The sequence below is a fragment of the Adelges cooleyi genome, unplaced genomic scaffold, assembly GCF_023614345.1.
Source record: "Adelges cooleyi isolate 19-005CV unplaced genomic scaffold, UGA_ACOO_1.1 ACOO_flye_CR_arks_rails_tigmint_CR_PRNA_23, whole genome shotgun sequence".
NCBI classification, from domain to species: Eukaryota; Metazoa; Arthropoda; class Insecta; order Hemiptera; family Adelgidae; genus Adelges; species Adelges cooleyi.
This window is the reverse complement of record NW_026095893.1, coordinates 17,276,449-17,292,591: the sequence shown is the minus strand read 5'-3', so window position 1 is coordinate 17,292,591 and position 16,143 is coordinate 17,276,449. Positions and strand designations below refer to the sequence as shown.

Sequence of the window (16,143 nt, the reverse complement as noted above, 5' to 3'; positions counted from 1 at the left end):
TATTATTGAAAATAAATACTTATTTTATTCAATGAAAATAAAATTATTTTCCAGTTTTATTTAATATTATATAGAAATTGTTATACTAATTTGACCTTATAATTATAACCTTAAGTAATAATTTACTTATTGTATTTTTTTAATGAAAATTGTATTTATTGTATACGTTTGACTTGGGCTGCAGTTCTTAACTAACCATGCAACTATATTTAGATTATAAGTGTATACTTTTAAACAAATCATTTTTAAAAAAATTGTGTAGTCTATTTAAACTTTTTTGCTTTTTTTTTACACCAATAAATGTTATTTTGAAATAACGAGCAAAATTCCAATCTAATTTTTTTTTTTTGTGCTTTAACAATAAGTTTATTATAAGTATTTATACCCTCAAGTTTCATTAAAAAAAATTGTTTTTTTTTTAAATTTTAACTTTAATTCAATAATTAAAAAAACAATCATAAACACATGATATTATTTTCTTAATTTATGTCTAATATAGAAAAATGTATGGACATATTTTTAAGTACTATAATTTTATTATGTTTGTTTCTAATCGAAATTTTATTAATTTTAATTATCATATGACCTCTTAGACAAAATTATATTTAAAACGATTAAATACATCAATAATATACAAAACATATTATATTACTTAACTATTTTATAATCACATTTATACAAGAAAAAATATATAAATTTATCTAAATTAATTTTAATCGGCAACACGTTTTTCGTGCATTTTACGCTTTTTATAATTCAGTATCATTGATGCAATTTCCATCTGTCCTGATCCTTCTAGTAAGTACGTATTTAATTGTTGCTGAGCAACACGAGCATCGTCGAATATCTTACGTTCTATACAGTCGAGCCTGTTAAAACACGGCTGATTGTCTTCAATGTTTTGTGCCCAGTCCATGGTTTGTTTAAATCGATTTACAAATGTCTGCAAATAGTTATTATATAAAATATTTATTATTTAATGTGAAGAAATTAAAAAGCAAGTTTTTTTCAATTTTACCCGTATCAGAACTTGCCGCACTTCATAAGCTTCACGATGTTCTAGTTGTGACAGAAATTTTCCAAATAAATAGAAATGTTTGCATAATTTAAATAGATCAACTACGTTTGGATCAGCTATCAATACTCCTCTAAAATTAAAATCGCACACCAATTTCTTCACTTTATATGGTGATATAAAGTTTTACCATAAGATATTATTACCAACCTGTAAATTTCATTGTACGCTTTTGGCATGTCAAACTGAATTGATTTTTCTGCTAAAAATACTTTAACCATCCATAACGGAAGTTCAACTTTAGGATCAGAATCTTCATCTTCTTTTTCTGGTAAACTAAAATCAAGAAAACCTAAAAATTAAAAAAAAAAAAAGTTAGTATTAAGTATTATTTCTAAAATAAGAACCAAAAAAATGACAAATAATGTTGTATAAGAGTATTTACTTTTAAAAAAAATATATGATAACTGGACTTGATTACTTGCAGCCTATTTTATATTTTGTTACCTGTCTTCAATTAATATAAATTTTCAAAAAGTGTAGATGGAATATTTATAACAGTCTGGTGATGAGTACAACGTACCCTTTAATGAAAAACTAACACAATAAAAGTTTTAATTTTACTTTTTGAATTTTGCTAAAAAGCCGTTCTATACAAATATAGACATTTGACACAGTTTAAAAAATTATACAGTTATAACAGTTAAAATAGTTGTTATTTTTTCTAATGATGATACTATTGATCATCTATATTAGCACACATATCGACTAAATTTATGGTAAATAACATTACAGTGAATCCGGAAATGTCAGTACCACTTTTCCTTCAATAATAATCATAAGTAAAATATCAATCTCACTTCCAATTTAATATAATTTAATTTTTTTACGGCTAAAACTTAAGATGCCGAAGTTTCAAACTTACGTTATAAAAAATAAAATAAAAAGCTCGATGTACTTACCAATAGATTCTATTTTTTTGGTGAACCTACAAGGTATTTTCTCTTGAGCTGCCATGATGGCATCAATTGAGAAATAATGAGGTCTGATATTTTTATACATTTTATGTTATATTTTTAATTAAATTAATAGTTTAATGAACACACTATATAAATCATAACAAAAACTTCTCGTTAAGCTCGTTAAATTATTTTTTTAAACTGGTATTATCTTAAATCTTACAATTGTTTATCTTGTTATGTTATCATCCAAGTTCGTTACAGTGACGCCAACCGACAGACACTAAAACGAATAATATATTGAAATAGGTTTTTAACCCGCTTCGATTTCCCATCTTGTCTTTAAAATATTATTGCCAATAATAGGATATGACTTTTAATAAATACCATAAACTTTTCAGCTTTAAAGGGGAAAAGTTGTCGATTATTAGTGTTTTCACCATTGTTTATTTTTTGGTCCATTCTCTATTGCCGACTGGTCGCTTTAATCTCTAGTTACGCCACTGTGTCACTCACTCTCTTCCTTCTACACAAATACAAGTCTTACAGGGCTGTGAGCAACAGCTGTTATAAGTTATAACAATACATAATGAGTAGTGACTGCCAGCTGACTAAATCTCTGACAAATTGCAAAGTTATCTGATCTGTTTATTTATTTTGTGTTGTTTACACGGCTACTTTTATTTTTGTGCAATTGGCCAATCTGTTATCAATTTTTTTTTGCTCACGGATTTCCTCGAATGCGTAATGATAACTACGTTTATCTGTTTGGTTTCATAATATAATATTATTGTCGTACAATATTGTTAGTCCGACAAAAATGACGAATTTGTTTGTTTCAGCAGTATTTACTTTGTAGTGCTATAATATGATATTCACTAAGTGATGTGTTTTACTTGTAATCCGTCAACAAAGTAACCCATGCATACGTCTGGATTGTAAATGAACAATTATCTTGCTTAAGTATGCCACAAATCGATATTTATTGATGTAGTTATTAATTAGCTACAATTTTTTTTTTTTATAGTTTCTACACTAAAAATCGTAATTTACATATGATTGATCTGTATTGAAATGTAGCAAAAGAACAAACCGCTTAAAAGTAATACAATGGCAGTTCCAAACACAGAAACCAATCGTTTATCGATTACCAAATCGGAAAACAGCACTACAATGGACAATGATCACTTCTGCAAATTGATTCTTTACTTGGAAATACCTTCCGTCAAGTAAATTTTAGTTTTAAAAGTTATTCATCTTGATTACGTTTTTATATTTGGAATTATTAATTTTTTTCTTTTTGGTTTCAGTATAAGAATATGGGACGTTGCTATTCTCGTTCCAAATTTGATTTTTATGGTGTACCTAGTAACAAAGTTAAGTCGCGCTAGATTAAAACTTCGAGCGGCAAATAGTCCAATTTTCTTAACGTTTTACTGTTTGGTAAGAACAACAATCACAATAAAAACATACTATAATTTTGTTGTACATAATAAAAAAAAATTTGTACTTGTATCATTTTTAGGTGTTGTTCAATGTATTTATGAGTATATTAAGATGTCTAATTTCAATGACACTCAATTACAGTAATTTGGCTGCCGATTCCATTAATATAACACTTTGGGTGGTAGTCAAATGTTTTTTTTTGGCCACTGAAATGAGCGTAATAGTCTTTGCTTTGGCTTTTGGTTAGTAAAACTTTCACTTCTTGCTTGTATACAAATTGTAATTCATAATATTGATTTGTTAATTGACCAATTATTAATTACATGTTAATAGGTCATATGGAAAGTAGAAGCAGTATAAGATATGTATTGATTACAACATCATTAATATCATTAGTGTATTCAGCTAGTCAAGGAGCCCTGGAAATTCTGATGCCAGACTCCGTTTTTAGAATTACCTCAAAGGACTTAAATTTATTTGGCCACGGAGGTGTTCTATTTTGGTTGATTAGCTCTGTAGTGTTTACTATGGTAATTACTTGACATTTGATTAACAAATACTTAAGACTTGTTTCTCACTCCAGTATTAAATAACTTGAATCTTATAATTACAGCTTTACTTGCTCATTTTGGTATTGCCTTTTACTAGACTTCGAGAGAAACTGCCCTTACCAGGTAAACTTTTATACAATACAAATAATTTAATTAACATTTTAAATTTGCTTTTAAATATCTGTTACACCTATTAATCTTATACACACCTTCAAGATTTAACATACATTTATTAAAACATCTGTTAATTTCAAGTAAATGACAAAAAAACTGACTGGTGTCACAAAACTTTGTGTTTTTGGGCTTTTTTATGTATAATCTTGTATATCTTATTGCTCTTTTATTTTACAGTAAACCGGTCATTCTATGTATACGTCTTGATGTTAGCAATGTTAAATGGTATCGGCTCAATTGGTTGTGCATTTCTACTAATAAAAATCACAGAAGGACTTTGTATAGTAGACGTCACAACATTCTTATATTTTACTTTATTCACACCTCTAGTCTACGTAACATTCTTGAGTACATTTTTTAAGTAAGTAAAATATTACAGAATTTAAAATACAGTAAAACAGCATGCACTGTATATAGATTACAGGGGAACAATTAGCCTCACTAGGGTGTAACTTTTAAATTGTTAGCGATTCAACGAATTCTGTAAGCTTTGTTTATCAATGACATAAACTGTGTTTTAATTAGGCGTAGTTGTATATAGAACATTTAATTTCAGTAAATGTTTTAAATTGCAGCAACTGGCAATGCCGTTTATATTTTTTACATTGTTGTCAGTTACTTGTGCCGCTAATTAAAAAATATTGTTGTACATTATTTGACAGAGTTATTTTTTTTCTAGTGTCTCTCAATCAAGTATCATGTTTTCTTATAAAGCACAAAACGATGATCGCATTGAAGACGATACAGTGTCATTACCTCATCAACCATCCTTTTCGTCTTTAAAAACCGACTCCGATTATATTTATCAGGTATATAAAATGTCTATGACAGTGCTTATACTTATATAAAAAAAAAAAAATTGAATCCCAATGTTTTGAGAATCATATCTTTTTTAGACGGATCACATCTACAACAATACCAGATTTTCTGTTAGCGACAGACAAATAGCTAATCCTTTGTACAACGCTTCTTTACAAAGTCCGGATAGTATTACTGGCTATAGTATGGATGAACAGACTATAACCTCCGATGAACAAAAAAACTAAAACATGTTTAATGTAGTATGTAAGAACTTATTTCCGGTGTTCCTGTGTTTACTTTTTAATAAGTTGTTTTTAATTTTTTGGATATGTTTTTGAACTATACATTTACTTTATATATTTAATCATATATGTAAAAAACACTAATAATAAGATAGTTGTACTAAGTGTACGTAGTCATATTTTAAACTTTATACTAGTGAAATTACCATCACCTATATTTATTTTATACCTATTCATAAATATTTACTATAATATTTTACTTTATTTTTTATAAACTTTACTTAATCTTCCTATTGCTTTTTTTTAATATATTGTATTATCTAGGTTGACCATTACCTTTAGAACACAAATTGTTTGGTTTTGTTTTTATTGTATTTTTATATTAATATTTATTGTATGTATGTAATTTCTTTTGTTATAAGTCTTGGAACATTTATTGTATTGTGTATAGTTTTTGTTTGTTATTTATTATAATTGGCACAACAAATTATTATTATAAGTGTAAAGTAGAGGAAATACTAGATGAATATTGAATACCATTTTGTTTTTTTAACTCTTGTGAAAACAATTATGATGATAATAAGATACCATTATATTTAAAGGAAAATTAGTAGAGAATACATTTTTTTAGTCGTTAGTACACTACAAGGTAAAAATTTTGATAAAATGATCGTAATGTTAATAAATAATTTTTACCTTTTGAGAAAATGCGTGAGTATTATGGAATAGTATTCCATAATACCAACAATTACATAATATGATTAAATTAATATATTTCAAGCCCAGGTTTTACTTTTTTAGCATACATTTTTATTATTAAAACAACCAGTTACTTATATTATAAAAATACATAAAACAAAAAAAAAAAAATAACTTTTTCAGCCATAACAATTTAAAATCTTTTTATTTTTAAAGTCTTGTATGATAACAAAGTACATAAAATAAAATAGAAATTAAAAAAAACAAATAACTTTTTCAACCTTAAAAATTTGAAATCCTCTTATTTTTAAAGTCTTGTATCTATCATTATAACAAAATACATACAAAAAAAAGAACTCATAACTTCTCAGTTTTTCTAACTCTTTCAGCCTTTGAAATTTAAAATCCTCTTATTAGTCTTGTCATTATGATCCGTTTTATTTGCTTACTATGATTAGTCAAATACTTATTATAGTACACTCCTAAAATTAAGTAAATTTGTTTTATTCTTTTTAATTAAAATTGTTATCAAGGAGTAAAGCTATACGCCGGTTTAGTTCTAAATTCCAACATCAAGCTTTCCAACAAATGATATTTCGATTTGATGAAAGTTTTATTGTAAGTTTCAAAACGTTGATCGGTTTTTTTACTGAAACAAACCACTCCTCTTCCGCCACCTCTCAAATTCTTAATCCGATGCACGTCAGAGCCGTATTGAACGCTTCTGCCGCCTCTCAAATTCTCAATCAGAGGCACAACAGAGCCGTCTTGAACGCATCCGCCGCCTCTCAAATGTAGAACCAGACCCACGACAGAGCCATCTTTAATGCTGTAATCCTTCAAAAGTCTTCCATCTTCGAGTTGTATGCCCTGGAATACTAATCGTTGCTGATCAGGAGGGCTACCTTCGACATCTTGGATCAATTGCTTTACCCGTTCGATGGTATATTTCCCACAAACATTCAAAGTATGCGAGTTGCCTGTGAGCGTCTTAATGATGATGTCAAACATTGGTTCGTTATGGTAGAGTCTCCGAAGATCTTCCTCTTTCTCCTTAGCTTGAGACGCAGCTAGCTTCTTGGCTTCGACATCGTCTTCCACGTAGAATCGGAATTGAATTCGCGAACATTGGACGGCTTCCTCTTCGTAACTACGGTCGCCATTCATTTGAGCCTTCATCGCCACTAAAATCTTCCCATCATCAGTGTTTTGACTAATGAAATGAAGGTGTCCTCCTTCTGTTTCAAGGGATTTTAAAGAATACAAACCATTATCGAGAATGTAGGAGTACGACTCGTACTCGACGACGATGGTACACCATACTTTCCACCCGGAATGGTTATCGATTCCGATCTCAAAATCTACGTCGTCTTTGTCGAACAAGGCGTGGAAGATGTTGGCATCCGAGTTACCTGGCACATCTTTGACAATCATTGCGTCTGCTTTGCTATCGTTGTTGAAAACTTGACAAATGCGGAATCGCAACGACTGACTAGGCGATCTGTAAAAACCGAAAGAATTATCGGAGAAAACCTTCGATTTCCAAACAACGACGTTAGAGGCCATTTCATGCAATCTGTAGTATTTTATTATTTTTTAATATTTTATTTTATTTTATATTCGCGTTGCACTTATTAGCAAATAAATGTAATAATATACTTAAAAAATAATTGACTATGAGTTATTTTTATCGTTTTTTCACTACAATAACACATTCGCACTGTTTGAAACATAAATAAATATGTTTATATAATATAAAATTAAGTACATTTTTAATAAATTAGCCGTACCATAATGTAAGAAATATACCAGAGATAGAATACACGATTGATGCGCAACCAATAACAATAACTAAGCCAAATTACCGGGAAAAAGTAAAAACGGTCACTAGACGATTTTTATTGGAACACGATAACGGATGCGTCTTACCGTGAACACTAAAGTCTAAACTGAAAGCGGCCTCCCCTACTACTCATAATATTATATATTTGGTGGAGAATCATAAGTTCATAACCAATGAGTTATAATTTTAGGAAAATCTCAATTTTTCTAAATTCAAAACGGTAAAAATTTAATTTATTTATTAAATCCCACGAGTAATGAAAATATTGGATGAAAAAATAAGGCATGTTACATGTGGATAGCAAAATGTTGTTAAAATATTTTCTTTGTTTTAATAGTATTTAAAAATGATAATAGTAAATTAAATTTCTGGCCAAGAAAATTATTACAATTATTTTTGACAACAGGGTTTAAGTATACTGCAATGTTCATAAAAATTTGACACTTTTTAGAACAAGAACCAAGACATTAGGCATTTTTTCGGCGAAACGGAATCTAGTCTCAAAATAGTTTTAGCACATCGTTATTTTTTAAATCGCACAGATATTTGGGCAGTATGTTGTTTATATTATTTACATTTTCTATCAGTCAGTATTAGTCAGAATTTTTTCAGTTTTTAAACATTTAAAAATATTTTCAAACTACTTTTTATCCGGAGTTTCAACGATTTGAAAATGTTATGTACAAATTATTTTCATTTTACACCTACATAAAAATATTTATAAACGCCTAACAATTTTTCAACATCAAAACCCCGGACAAAAACTTGTTTTAAAATTTTAAAAGAACATTAACAATAATTAAATAATATTTCAATTTGTTTGCTGTACAGGAGAATAATTAGTATAGCGATGAGTGGACCGATAATTTTTAAATGGCGATGGATATAAAAATGATTAGACTGGTCTTCCAGATTTGTAAATGGGGTGAGGTGGAAAGATTTTTTAAAGAAAACTTGTTGTAGTAAATATGCCAATGGATACAGTAAAAATTTCGCTCAGCCTATTATTTACAAACAAATCACTACGTCAGCGTACGTTATAGCGTGACCTAGAGGCGAAGAGGAAGTCTATTGATAGCTAATTGTTAAAAACGATTTAATCAACGCACGTTTGCATATAACTGTCGTTTATGGTTTAGAAACAACAAAATATAATATAGGTTTAAAAACAACGTTGGGCGCAAATAAAGGTAGGGCTCGTTTTTAAAGTTCATCGTTTCTGGCATAGTATACAATAACTGTCAACCCCGACTTGACATTTGAAAGGTTAAAAGCAACGTAAATGGTTTTTTTTTTTGAGTTCAAAACATAGTTAAATGCCGGAAATCAGTCAGTTCGACGTGGAAGTCTCTTCAGGCAACACTCGATTTGACGTCGTCGACTACCGCCGACTTAAGGTGTTCCTAAAATCAAATTTGAATTTTCATATTGCGACTTACAAGTTGAAAACACAGCTGCTATACAACCACGTTACCTAGTTCATACCACAGTCCACATAATATATTATTATATTATTTCGTTCTAAACGGCGTAGAATTTCGCAACGACAATTTTTTCACGCGCTATCATTTGTCAAATATTATTCTTATCATTTATCAGTTACAAAAATCAAAACCCAATTCCGGTTAAAATATAAAAATAATATATATATATATATATATACAATACATTTCTGCTGAGTTTGTATAATATTGTTAATGTGGAACGCGTACCCGTTCATGTAGCTTTAAATAAATATATATATTTTTAATTTTTATTTCTGCTACTTACAATTAATACATCGGTGTTATTTGCGCTCGCCAAATTCACATTATGGAAATTACCTCCGACAGTATTGTTGCCCTAAGGCAGTCGTTTGTGAACAAACTCGACGGACAAACCGGTAAATTCGCCGATATAATATTCTTCTACCATATTAAGTTTGGTTAATGGTTTGTGAGCTGTCGATGTTGCTACGGCAGCGTTGTTCGGTCACAGTATCGCCTCTTGCGCTAACGCCAGTTGTATATATTATATTTTTTAACAGATTAATTTGTTTCATGTATTTCAAAAGAATTATTTCATACACAAGACATATCGAGAGTCAATGATTCGGATTCATGGCTAAAACGCTTTTTGTTACACAACGAAAACAACCACGATGAGGCCTTAACGATGTTATGGAATGTATGCGAATGGAGGAAATCGTTTGGTGTAAACGGTTCGTGTGTCAACTAACAATAATATTATTCTCCTTCTGTTAATAACTTGTTATAACCATATTTGATTGATTACTCAAAATATTAGAACTGAGCGATTCCAATGGCACCGTACGAGTCGATTATCTAAAAGAAGGTATTATGTATCCTCACGGTTTCGACAAAGATGGAAAACTGATGTTTATCATCAGATGCAAATTGCACTACAAAAATTCCAAAGATTTCGAAGATTGTAAAAAATGTGCTGTTTATTGGTTTGAACGAATGGAAAGGTATTTTTTTTTTTTGTTAACTACACTAGTCAAATAAATTATCATTGATTTATGACAAGCTTTGATTTCCAGAATGACTAATGGAGATCAAATAACAATATTTTTCGATTTAATGGGTTCTGGTCTGAGTAACCTCGACATGGAATTCACCAACTACCTAATTAGTCTACTTAAAACATACTATCCAGCTTTTCTTAATTATATTATCATTTTTGAAATGCCCTGGGTTTTAAATGGTAAGATTTTTTGTGGTGTTTATTATTGTTAGTACTTTAATAAATTGAATTACTTTTGATATTTCCAGCTGCATTTAGAATTATCAAGACATGGCTACCAGCGAAAGCTGTAAAGAAAATGAAATTTTTGAACAAAAATAATTTAAGTGATTTTGTAGCAAATGAATCAATTTTGACTATTTGGGGTGGCAGTGATGACTACGAATTTGGCTTTGAACCAGAAATGAAAAAATTCGAAGAAACCAAGAAAAAGGTTTTGAGCTCATTGATTTTATATTAAGTTTCATTAGTATGGCTTTTGTGTGACCGTGTTATTGAAATACCTGCCGTTCGTGTATAAGCTGTATGTTATCGGTTTTTTTCTTTATTTCTGTTTAGGTTCATTTTGCAGAAACAATGGAAGTTAAAAATGGTTCAGGAGACAGTAGAAATATTGTTTGTATGCCTAAAGGTATATCAGTTTTTTTTTTTTAAATCTAACATTTAACAATTACTTTTATTTTAATATGTGTTTTATTTTTTAGCCTATTTCACTCACTTTCAATCATAAATATTATTTACTTTGAATCATGTCTATTTTCTCACAAAAAAAACCCTTTTTTAAAACACCCTGCTTGTTAAATTACCAATTTTTGTGTGATGATGTGATGTTGTGTTTCAGAATGTAAACTAAAAATTCTCCCCGGTGAATTACTTAATTTCTCTAAAGAAAACAGCAGTCACGGCGTTAATGAGTACATAGCTAATCTTACTTTTACAAATGACCACATTGATTCGATTGCATTTAAGGTATAATTGATAAAACAATAATTAACGGAATTTAGTTTACTTAAACATATGTATTGTAGTATTTCATAAAAGCAAAAATGTTGTTTTCTTTAAAAGATCAAAACTACTTGTCTACTCAAATACAGAGTGCGTCCAAGTTATGGCAGCCTTAAACCCCAAGAAAGTATAAATGTCACGTTTGTACTTAACACGGCATCATCAGTGAATAACTTCGACATCATACGAGATAAATTTCTAGTACTAGTTATACCCAAAATTGGTGATGATCCGGATATTGCAAAAGTGTGGAAGGTATTTTAAAATTAAAATAAACTTACACAAGCCATGTAAAAAACGTTTTACCACCTTTAAGATGATGCAAAAAAATGGTTGTATTTTGTTTCAGAATCACATTTTTATTTAAAATTACAAATCATATTTTATTTAAATACGTTTTTATTAGACTGTTTAAAATAATCTATTATTTTAAATTAAAAAAAAAGATTCAATTTAATTATTATTTACATTTTTATTTCAATAATACATTTTGTTTCATATTAAAACAAAAAATGTATTTGAGTTGATTTTTATTTGTCACTTAAATTCATTCAAATAATAAGAATGAAATTGTATTTATTATTATTATTATTATTATTATTACGTTATTACTTTTAATATTTTAACAGTTTTTATTTAAATAATGCCAACTGTTTGCAATGTTATAATTTTTGATAAATAATACTTAATCCTGTTTATGAGTTAATATGAAAATGGGTGGTTAGATGGTTTTGTGTCTTAAATGTAATACAGTATACTTTAACATTTTGCCTTTTTTAGAACTCTGGAGACATCATTGAACAACACATGTTAAAATGTAAGTTTGTTAGTGAAGTGAACGGCATAACCAACGGCTCGGATGAAAACAATTGTTATCAAAACTCTGAACTTGATGAAAAAGTAGAAAAACTCATAAACGTGGTAATGCTTTTTTACTTAACTACAAAGTGTAAAAACAAGTCGCTTTCCTATATTAGGTTCCGTTACGATTGGTGGCCTTTCCAGTCAGTAAAACTAAGGCATGCCTACAATAATACCAAACATCATCTAAATCCAAAGAATTTGTATTTTAATTTTTTTTTTTTTATAATTACAGGTAGCTAACTTGGAGTTATCGAATCGTGCACTTTGCCAAAATGTACGTTACATCAAGTGTTCGATGTATTTCATGTTATTGATGTGCGTGTTTGCATCTGGATTTTTTTGGACCATTTATAAAAACTTATCTAATAAATAAGTTCCTCGTTATTCTTGTTACCCAAATAATTATACTCTCTTTAGATATCTTATATCGTTATATCATTGTGATTTGTTTTTTTTTTTTTAGTATCTTGGTTTTATGTCACATATACATAAAAAAAGACTGATTAATTTATTAGGTCTGTTCTCTTGTAAACTAATTTAAACTTTTGTTATTCACTTATAATTTTAATTATATCTACTTGTGTAAATTTATTTATGTATCCTAGCATAGTCGGGATATCTACTCTTAAAAAATAAAATTAGTACCTATTTTGAAATAACTTTCTAACTTGTGTTTTACATTAACCTTATTAGTATTATTAAATATTAATTTAGACTTTTTGCCGGCGTAAGTGCCAAAACATCAATTGAAATCAAGTGTCAAAAAAAAAAAACAAGCATCAATAATTCTACCTTGTAGTCTCTAGAATTAAGACGTAGGTCAAAATATTAAGTTGAATGGAATAATAGTATAAATAATTGATCTCGAGAAAGGGACCTCTTGTTGGCCGGCTACAACATATCGCTGGCTTTAAAATGCAACAATTTTTCATGTTTCTGTCTACAAAGATGTACCGGGTCTCATATTTGTTAAAAAAAATTAATCAAAATTTAGACAAAAGTTTGGAAAATGCCGACAAGAGTTTATATTATAACAGTTATCATAGTTTTTGTATTAGTTATTTATATTATTGTTTTTAGCTTCGATGTGTAACAAAGATACTATTGGTTTTACTATGATGTGGGTTTTTTTTGTGTCTTTATACAATGTAACTTTTATAATACTGGACCAATTTCTTCGAGTAGCATTACTCTATAAATCACAAATTTCATCTAGTTGGGACTTTTTGGGGGGGTGGGGGGAAAGTCGACTTCTTCATACGAACCGTTTTTAAATATTTGTATAAAAAAAAATAGTACACAAGTCATAAGTAGCTGATTGTAGCGTTGCTATCCAAAAATTTGAAAACTATATTGTTTGCTAAAGTAACACCTGCACCTACACTGCCTCTTACGACAGGCAGGGACAACAGTTGGCCTATTCTAATACTGACCACCAGAGGAATAAAAATAATAACATTATATTATTATGAATACATATAGCACTTGAAGTATGTGTTTGAATTTAGGGCTATGCGTTAAGAAGTTGGAAAGTATGTCAAAATCTTTCAGTAGGCATCTCTAATCATATCGTGGCCTTAATAAAACTATCCGTCCCTCTAAACTATACTTCTTAAATTGCATTGAACAAAAATGTAAAACCACATTCCTAAATCCTAGTTATTATAGAAATAATATACATATGATTTAAGATTAAAAACATAATTTATTTTTGTTCACTAATTAAGGCGTTGCGTCGTCTGCACCAGTGTAATATCAAAAAAGTAACAATGACATTATTTAAAAATATTTCCAAACCATTTTCATTAATATTTAATTAATTGAGTTATACATCTTTCATTTGATCAAGTTTATTTTTATAATAAATAACTATATGAATAAAACGCATGTGCATGCTTGACGAGCTACTATAATACACCCTTCTGTCAACCACAATTACTCTGTCAATTAATTCAATCTATGCTAAATTAATATTAATAATGTAAAGCAAATTTTGTGTTCAAAGAGATCCTTTATTATATATAATATAATATAATATAGGATCTCCTTGAACACAAAATTTTCAAACCTTTGCTGGCTCTATGTGTGTTTTTAACTGCTGAAAACAATTCGTTTCTATGTTAACTTCTGCTTGTTGTTTGAATAACAAGACGTAGCAATTATTGTATATCGATAGTATATTAAAAGTCAAATACTTAGATTATAATATTTTCAGCGAACAATATGTGTGCATTGTGTCGAAGAGTTCTGCAGTTATATTTCACGTTAAAACAATTACTTTTTCGAACGACTTTAACATTACTGTCATGTTCTACTATAAGTTTGGACGTAACTTCAAGCTATATAAAAAAAAACCGAAGACGACCAAAAACTCAAAAGGGGTTTCTTCGCCTGGAGGCTTGATGGTAGGTATTTCGAACACGTACAGTTATTATATTATGTAACATAATACAGCAATATGTTCTCTCTATTATTGTTATTTATAATAAATGTTAAAAAAAAAAAAGAATTTTTATAAGAGCACTTATAAGTTGGTGAATTCGTTTTAGCATTTAAGAGTCCAACAGGGCGATTTCACATTTAGGCTTCAGAGTAGGTAATACAATACCCCGGCATGCTGTGTAGAAATCTCTTAATATATAATAATTTAGATACCAAATCTAAAGTCCAAATCCAATTATTACTAAACACTATTTACTAATATTATGATTTATGTTTTTTAGATTCAAGTGCAATATTTACACGTGGCGGTCGATCATAAATTTCCTATTAAGTATAAAATAATACGAAGTAACCCGTAAGCAAAACATGTAGTAATTTATTTTAAATATTAATAATAATTTAATTGTATACAGCTGTAAGGGTCCGGAATTAACTACATACGAAATAATTGTACTTAAGTTTCTTTGCTCAGTAAAATTCATACATATTAAATTCAAAATAAAATAATTGAAAAAAAATTTTTTTTACATGACTGGTTTGTTAATTCTAAACCTTTTTCTAGTGCTTGATTTAGTATAAGTAATGTATTCCTCAGACGAATTTATAAAAAGGGAGTGTAATTATTGGAAATATTTTTTTCAACTAAATCAATACATTTCTGAGTAATATATTCTGGTCTCACTTGGAAGTAAAATAAAAATACCTAGTAGGTACCTACCTAAAATATCTAAACAATTGTGTTACCTCCCCTCCCCTCTACTAAGTCAAGTACTGTGTGGATTAGGTCTATGTACGATGATGCCATTTTACTCTCAATTCTCCCTTTATAAATTATTTTGGACAATCGCACAATTATAATTTATTTATTTAAGTAGATTTACACATTTTAGCACTGTATTGTCATTTCAGATAATCGAACTAAACTACTTTAACAATTTTTTCGTTTGTAACTTCTCACTTTCGCGTTGTGGTCGTTCTCGTTATAGTTCATAAACCTCTCACATTTTCTGCTCAGTAAAAATTAATTACTTATTTTAAAATTTGCGTCCAGTTAATCAAGTCATAACATTTTGTACACCAACAAGATTTTTTTGTAAATCAAATTACCAATATCTATCCCGTTATCCTACTGGATAACCTCCTTCGTACTCTCTTATACGCAAAGTCTGTCGATACCGGGATATTTTAGTCATTAAGTTAGTCTTAAGTTAGTCATTAAGTTATGCCCGGATCGACTTCGATGCGTAAGTCCACCATTGTCTGTTGCGTGGCCGCCCAGTCTGTCGATACCGGGATATTTTAGTCATTAAGTTAGTCATAAGTTAGTCTTAAGTTATGCCCGGATCGACTTCGATGCGTAAGACCACCATTGTCTGTTGTGTGGCCGCCCAGTCTGTCGATACCGGGATATTTTAGTCTTAAGTTAGTCATAAGTTAGTCTTAAGTTATGCCCGGATCGACTTCGATGCGTAAGTCCACCATTGTCTGTAGCGTGGCCGCCCAGACTGTCGAAACCGGGATATTTTAGTCATTAAGTTAGTCATAAGTTAGTCTTAAGTTACGCCCGGATCGACTT

General features: G+C 29.3%; 4 protein-coding genes across 8 annotated transcripts; 2 read left to right on the top strand and 2 right to left on the bottom strand.

The window, feature by feature from the left end:
- Window positions 1-554: 554 nt before the first annotated feature.
- On the bottom strand, window positions 555-2,298 carry LOC126835334 (DNA replication complex GINS protein PSF3). Its single transcript, XM_050567827.1, has 4 exons — window positions 1,978-2,298; window positions 1,226-1,367; window positions 1,019-1,148; window positions 555-943 (listed from the first exon to the last, which is right to left on the bottom strand). The coding sequence occupies exons 1-4, from the start codon at window positions 2,075-2,077 to the stop codon at window positions 713-715; spliced, it is 603 nt and encodes a 200-aa protein (XP_050423784.1). The 5' UTR covers window positions 2,078-2,298; the 3' UTR covers window positions 555-712.
- Window positions 2,299-2,607: 309 nt separating this feature from the next.
- LOC126835333 (transmembrane protein adipocyte-associated 1 homolog) lies at window positions 2,608-5,715 on the top strand. 2 transcript variants are annotated; one of them, XM_050567826.1, is made up of 9 exons: window positions 2,608-2,937; window positions 3,055-3,203; window positions 3,285-3,417; window positions 3,500-3,662; window positions 3,754-3,950; window positions 4,034-4,094; window positions 4,323-4,506; window positions 4,825-4,954; window positions 5,042-5,715. In XM_050567826.1, the coding sequence occupies exons 2-9, from the start codon at window positions 3,085-3,087 to the stop codon at window positions 5,189-5,191; spliced, it is 1,137 nt and encodes a 378-aa protein (XP_050423783.1). In that variant the 5' UTR covers window positions 2,608-2,937; window positions 3,055-3,084; the 3' UTR covers window positions 5,192-5,715. The 2 variants fall into 2 exon arrangements, with proteins under 2 accessions (XP_050423783.1, XP_050423782.1); XM_050567825.1 differs by having other exon boundaries at window positions 2,609-2,937; window positions 3,002-3,203.
- A 379-nt stretch (window positions 5,716-6,094) lies between these two features.
- Window positions 6,095-9,516, bottom strand: LOC126835764 (uncharacterized). 3 transcript variants are annotated; one of them, XM_050568562.1, is made up of 3 exons: window positions 9,205-9,298; window positions 7,753-9,133; window positions 6,096-7,388 (listed from the first exon to the last, which is right to left on the bottom strand). In XM_050568562.1, the coding sequence occupies exon 3, from the start codon at window positions 7,319-7,321 to the stop codon at window positions 6,416-6,418; it is 906 nt and encodes a 301-aa protein (XP_050424519.1). In that variant the 5' UTR covers window positions 7,322-7,388; window positions 7,753-9,133; window positions 9,205-9,298; the 3' UTR covers window positions 6,096-6,415. The 3 variants fall into 3 exon arrangements, with proteins under 3 accessions (XP_050424518.1, XP_050424519.1, XP_050424520.1); XM_050568561.1 differs by lacking the exons at window positions 7,753-9,133; window positions 9,205-9,298 and having other exon boundaries at window positions 6,095-7,071; window positions 7,156-7,722; XM_050568563.1 differs by lacking the exons at window positions 7,753-9,133; window positions 9,205-9,298 and adding an exon at window positions 9,501-9,516.
- LOC126835762 (motile sperm domain-containing protein 2-like) lies at window positions 9,417-12,714 on the top strand. 2 transcript variants are annotated; one of them, XM_050568559.1, is made up of 10 exons: window positions 9,417-9,612; window positions 9,784-9,930; window positions 10,017-10,200; window positions 10,273-10,436; window positions 10,505-10,689; window positions 10,815-10,887; window positions 11,098-11,225; window positions 11,322-11,516; window positions 12,042-12,182; window positions 12,358-12,714. In XM_050568559.1, exons 1-10 carry the CDS (start codon window positions 9,543-9,545, stop codon window positions 12,496-12,498), a joined length of 1,428 nt encoding a protein of 475 aa, XP_050424516.1. In that variant the 5' UTR covers window positions 9,417-9,542; the 3' UTR covers window positions 12,499-12,714. The 2 variants fall into 2 exon arrangements, with proteins under 2 accessions (XP_050424516.1, XP_050424517.1); XM_050568560.1 differs by having other exon boundaries at window positions 9,497-9,612; window positions 9,757-9,930.
- Window positions 12,715-16,143: the final 3,429 nt, after the last annotated feature.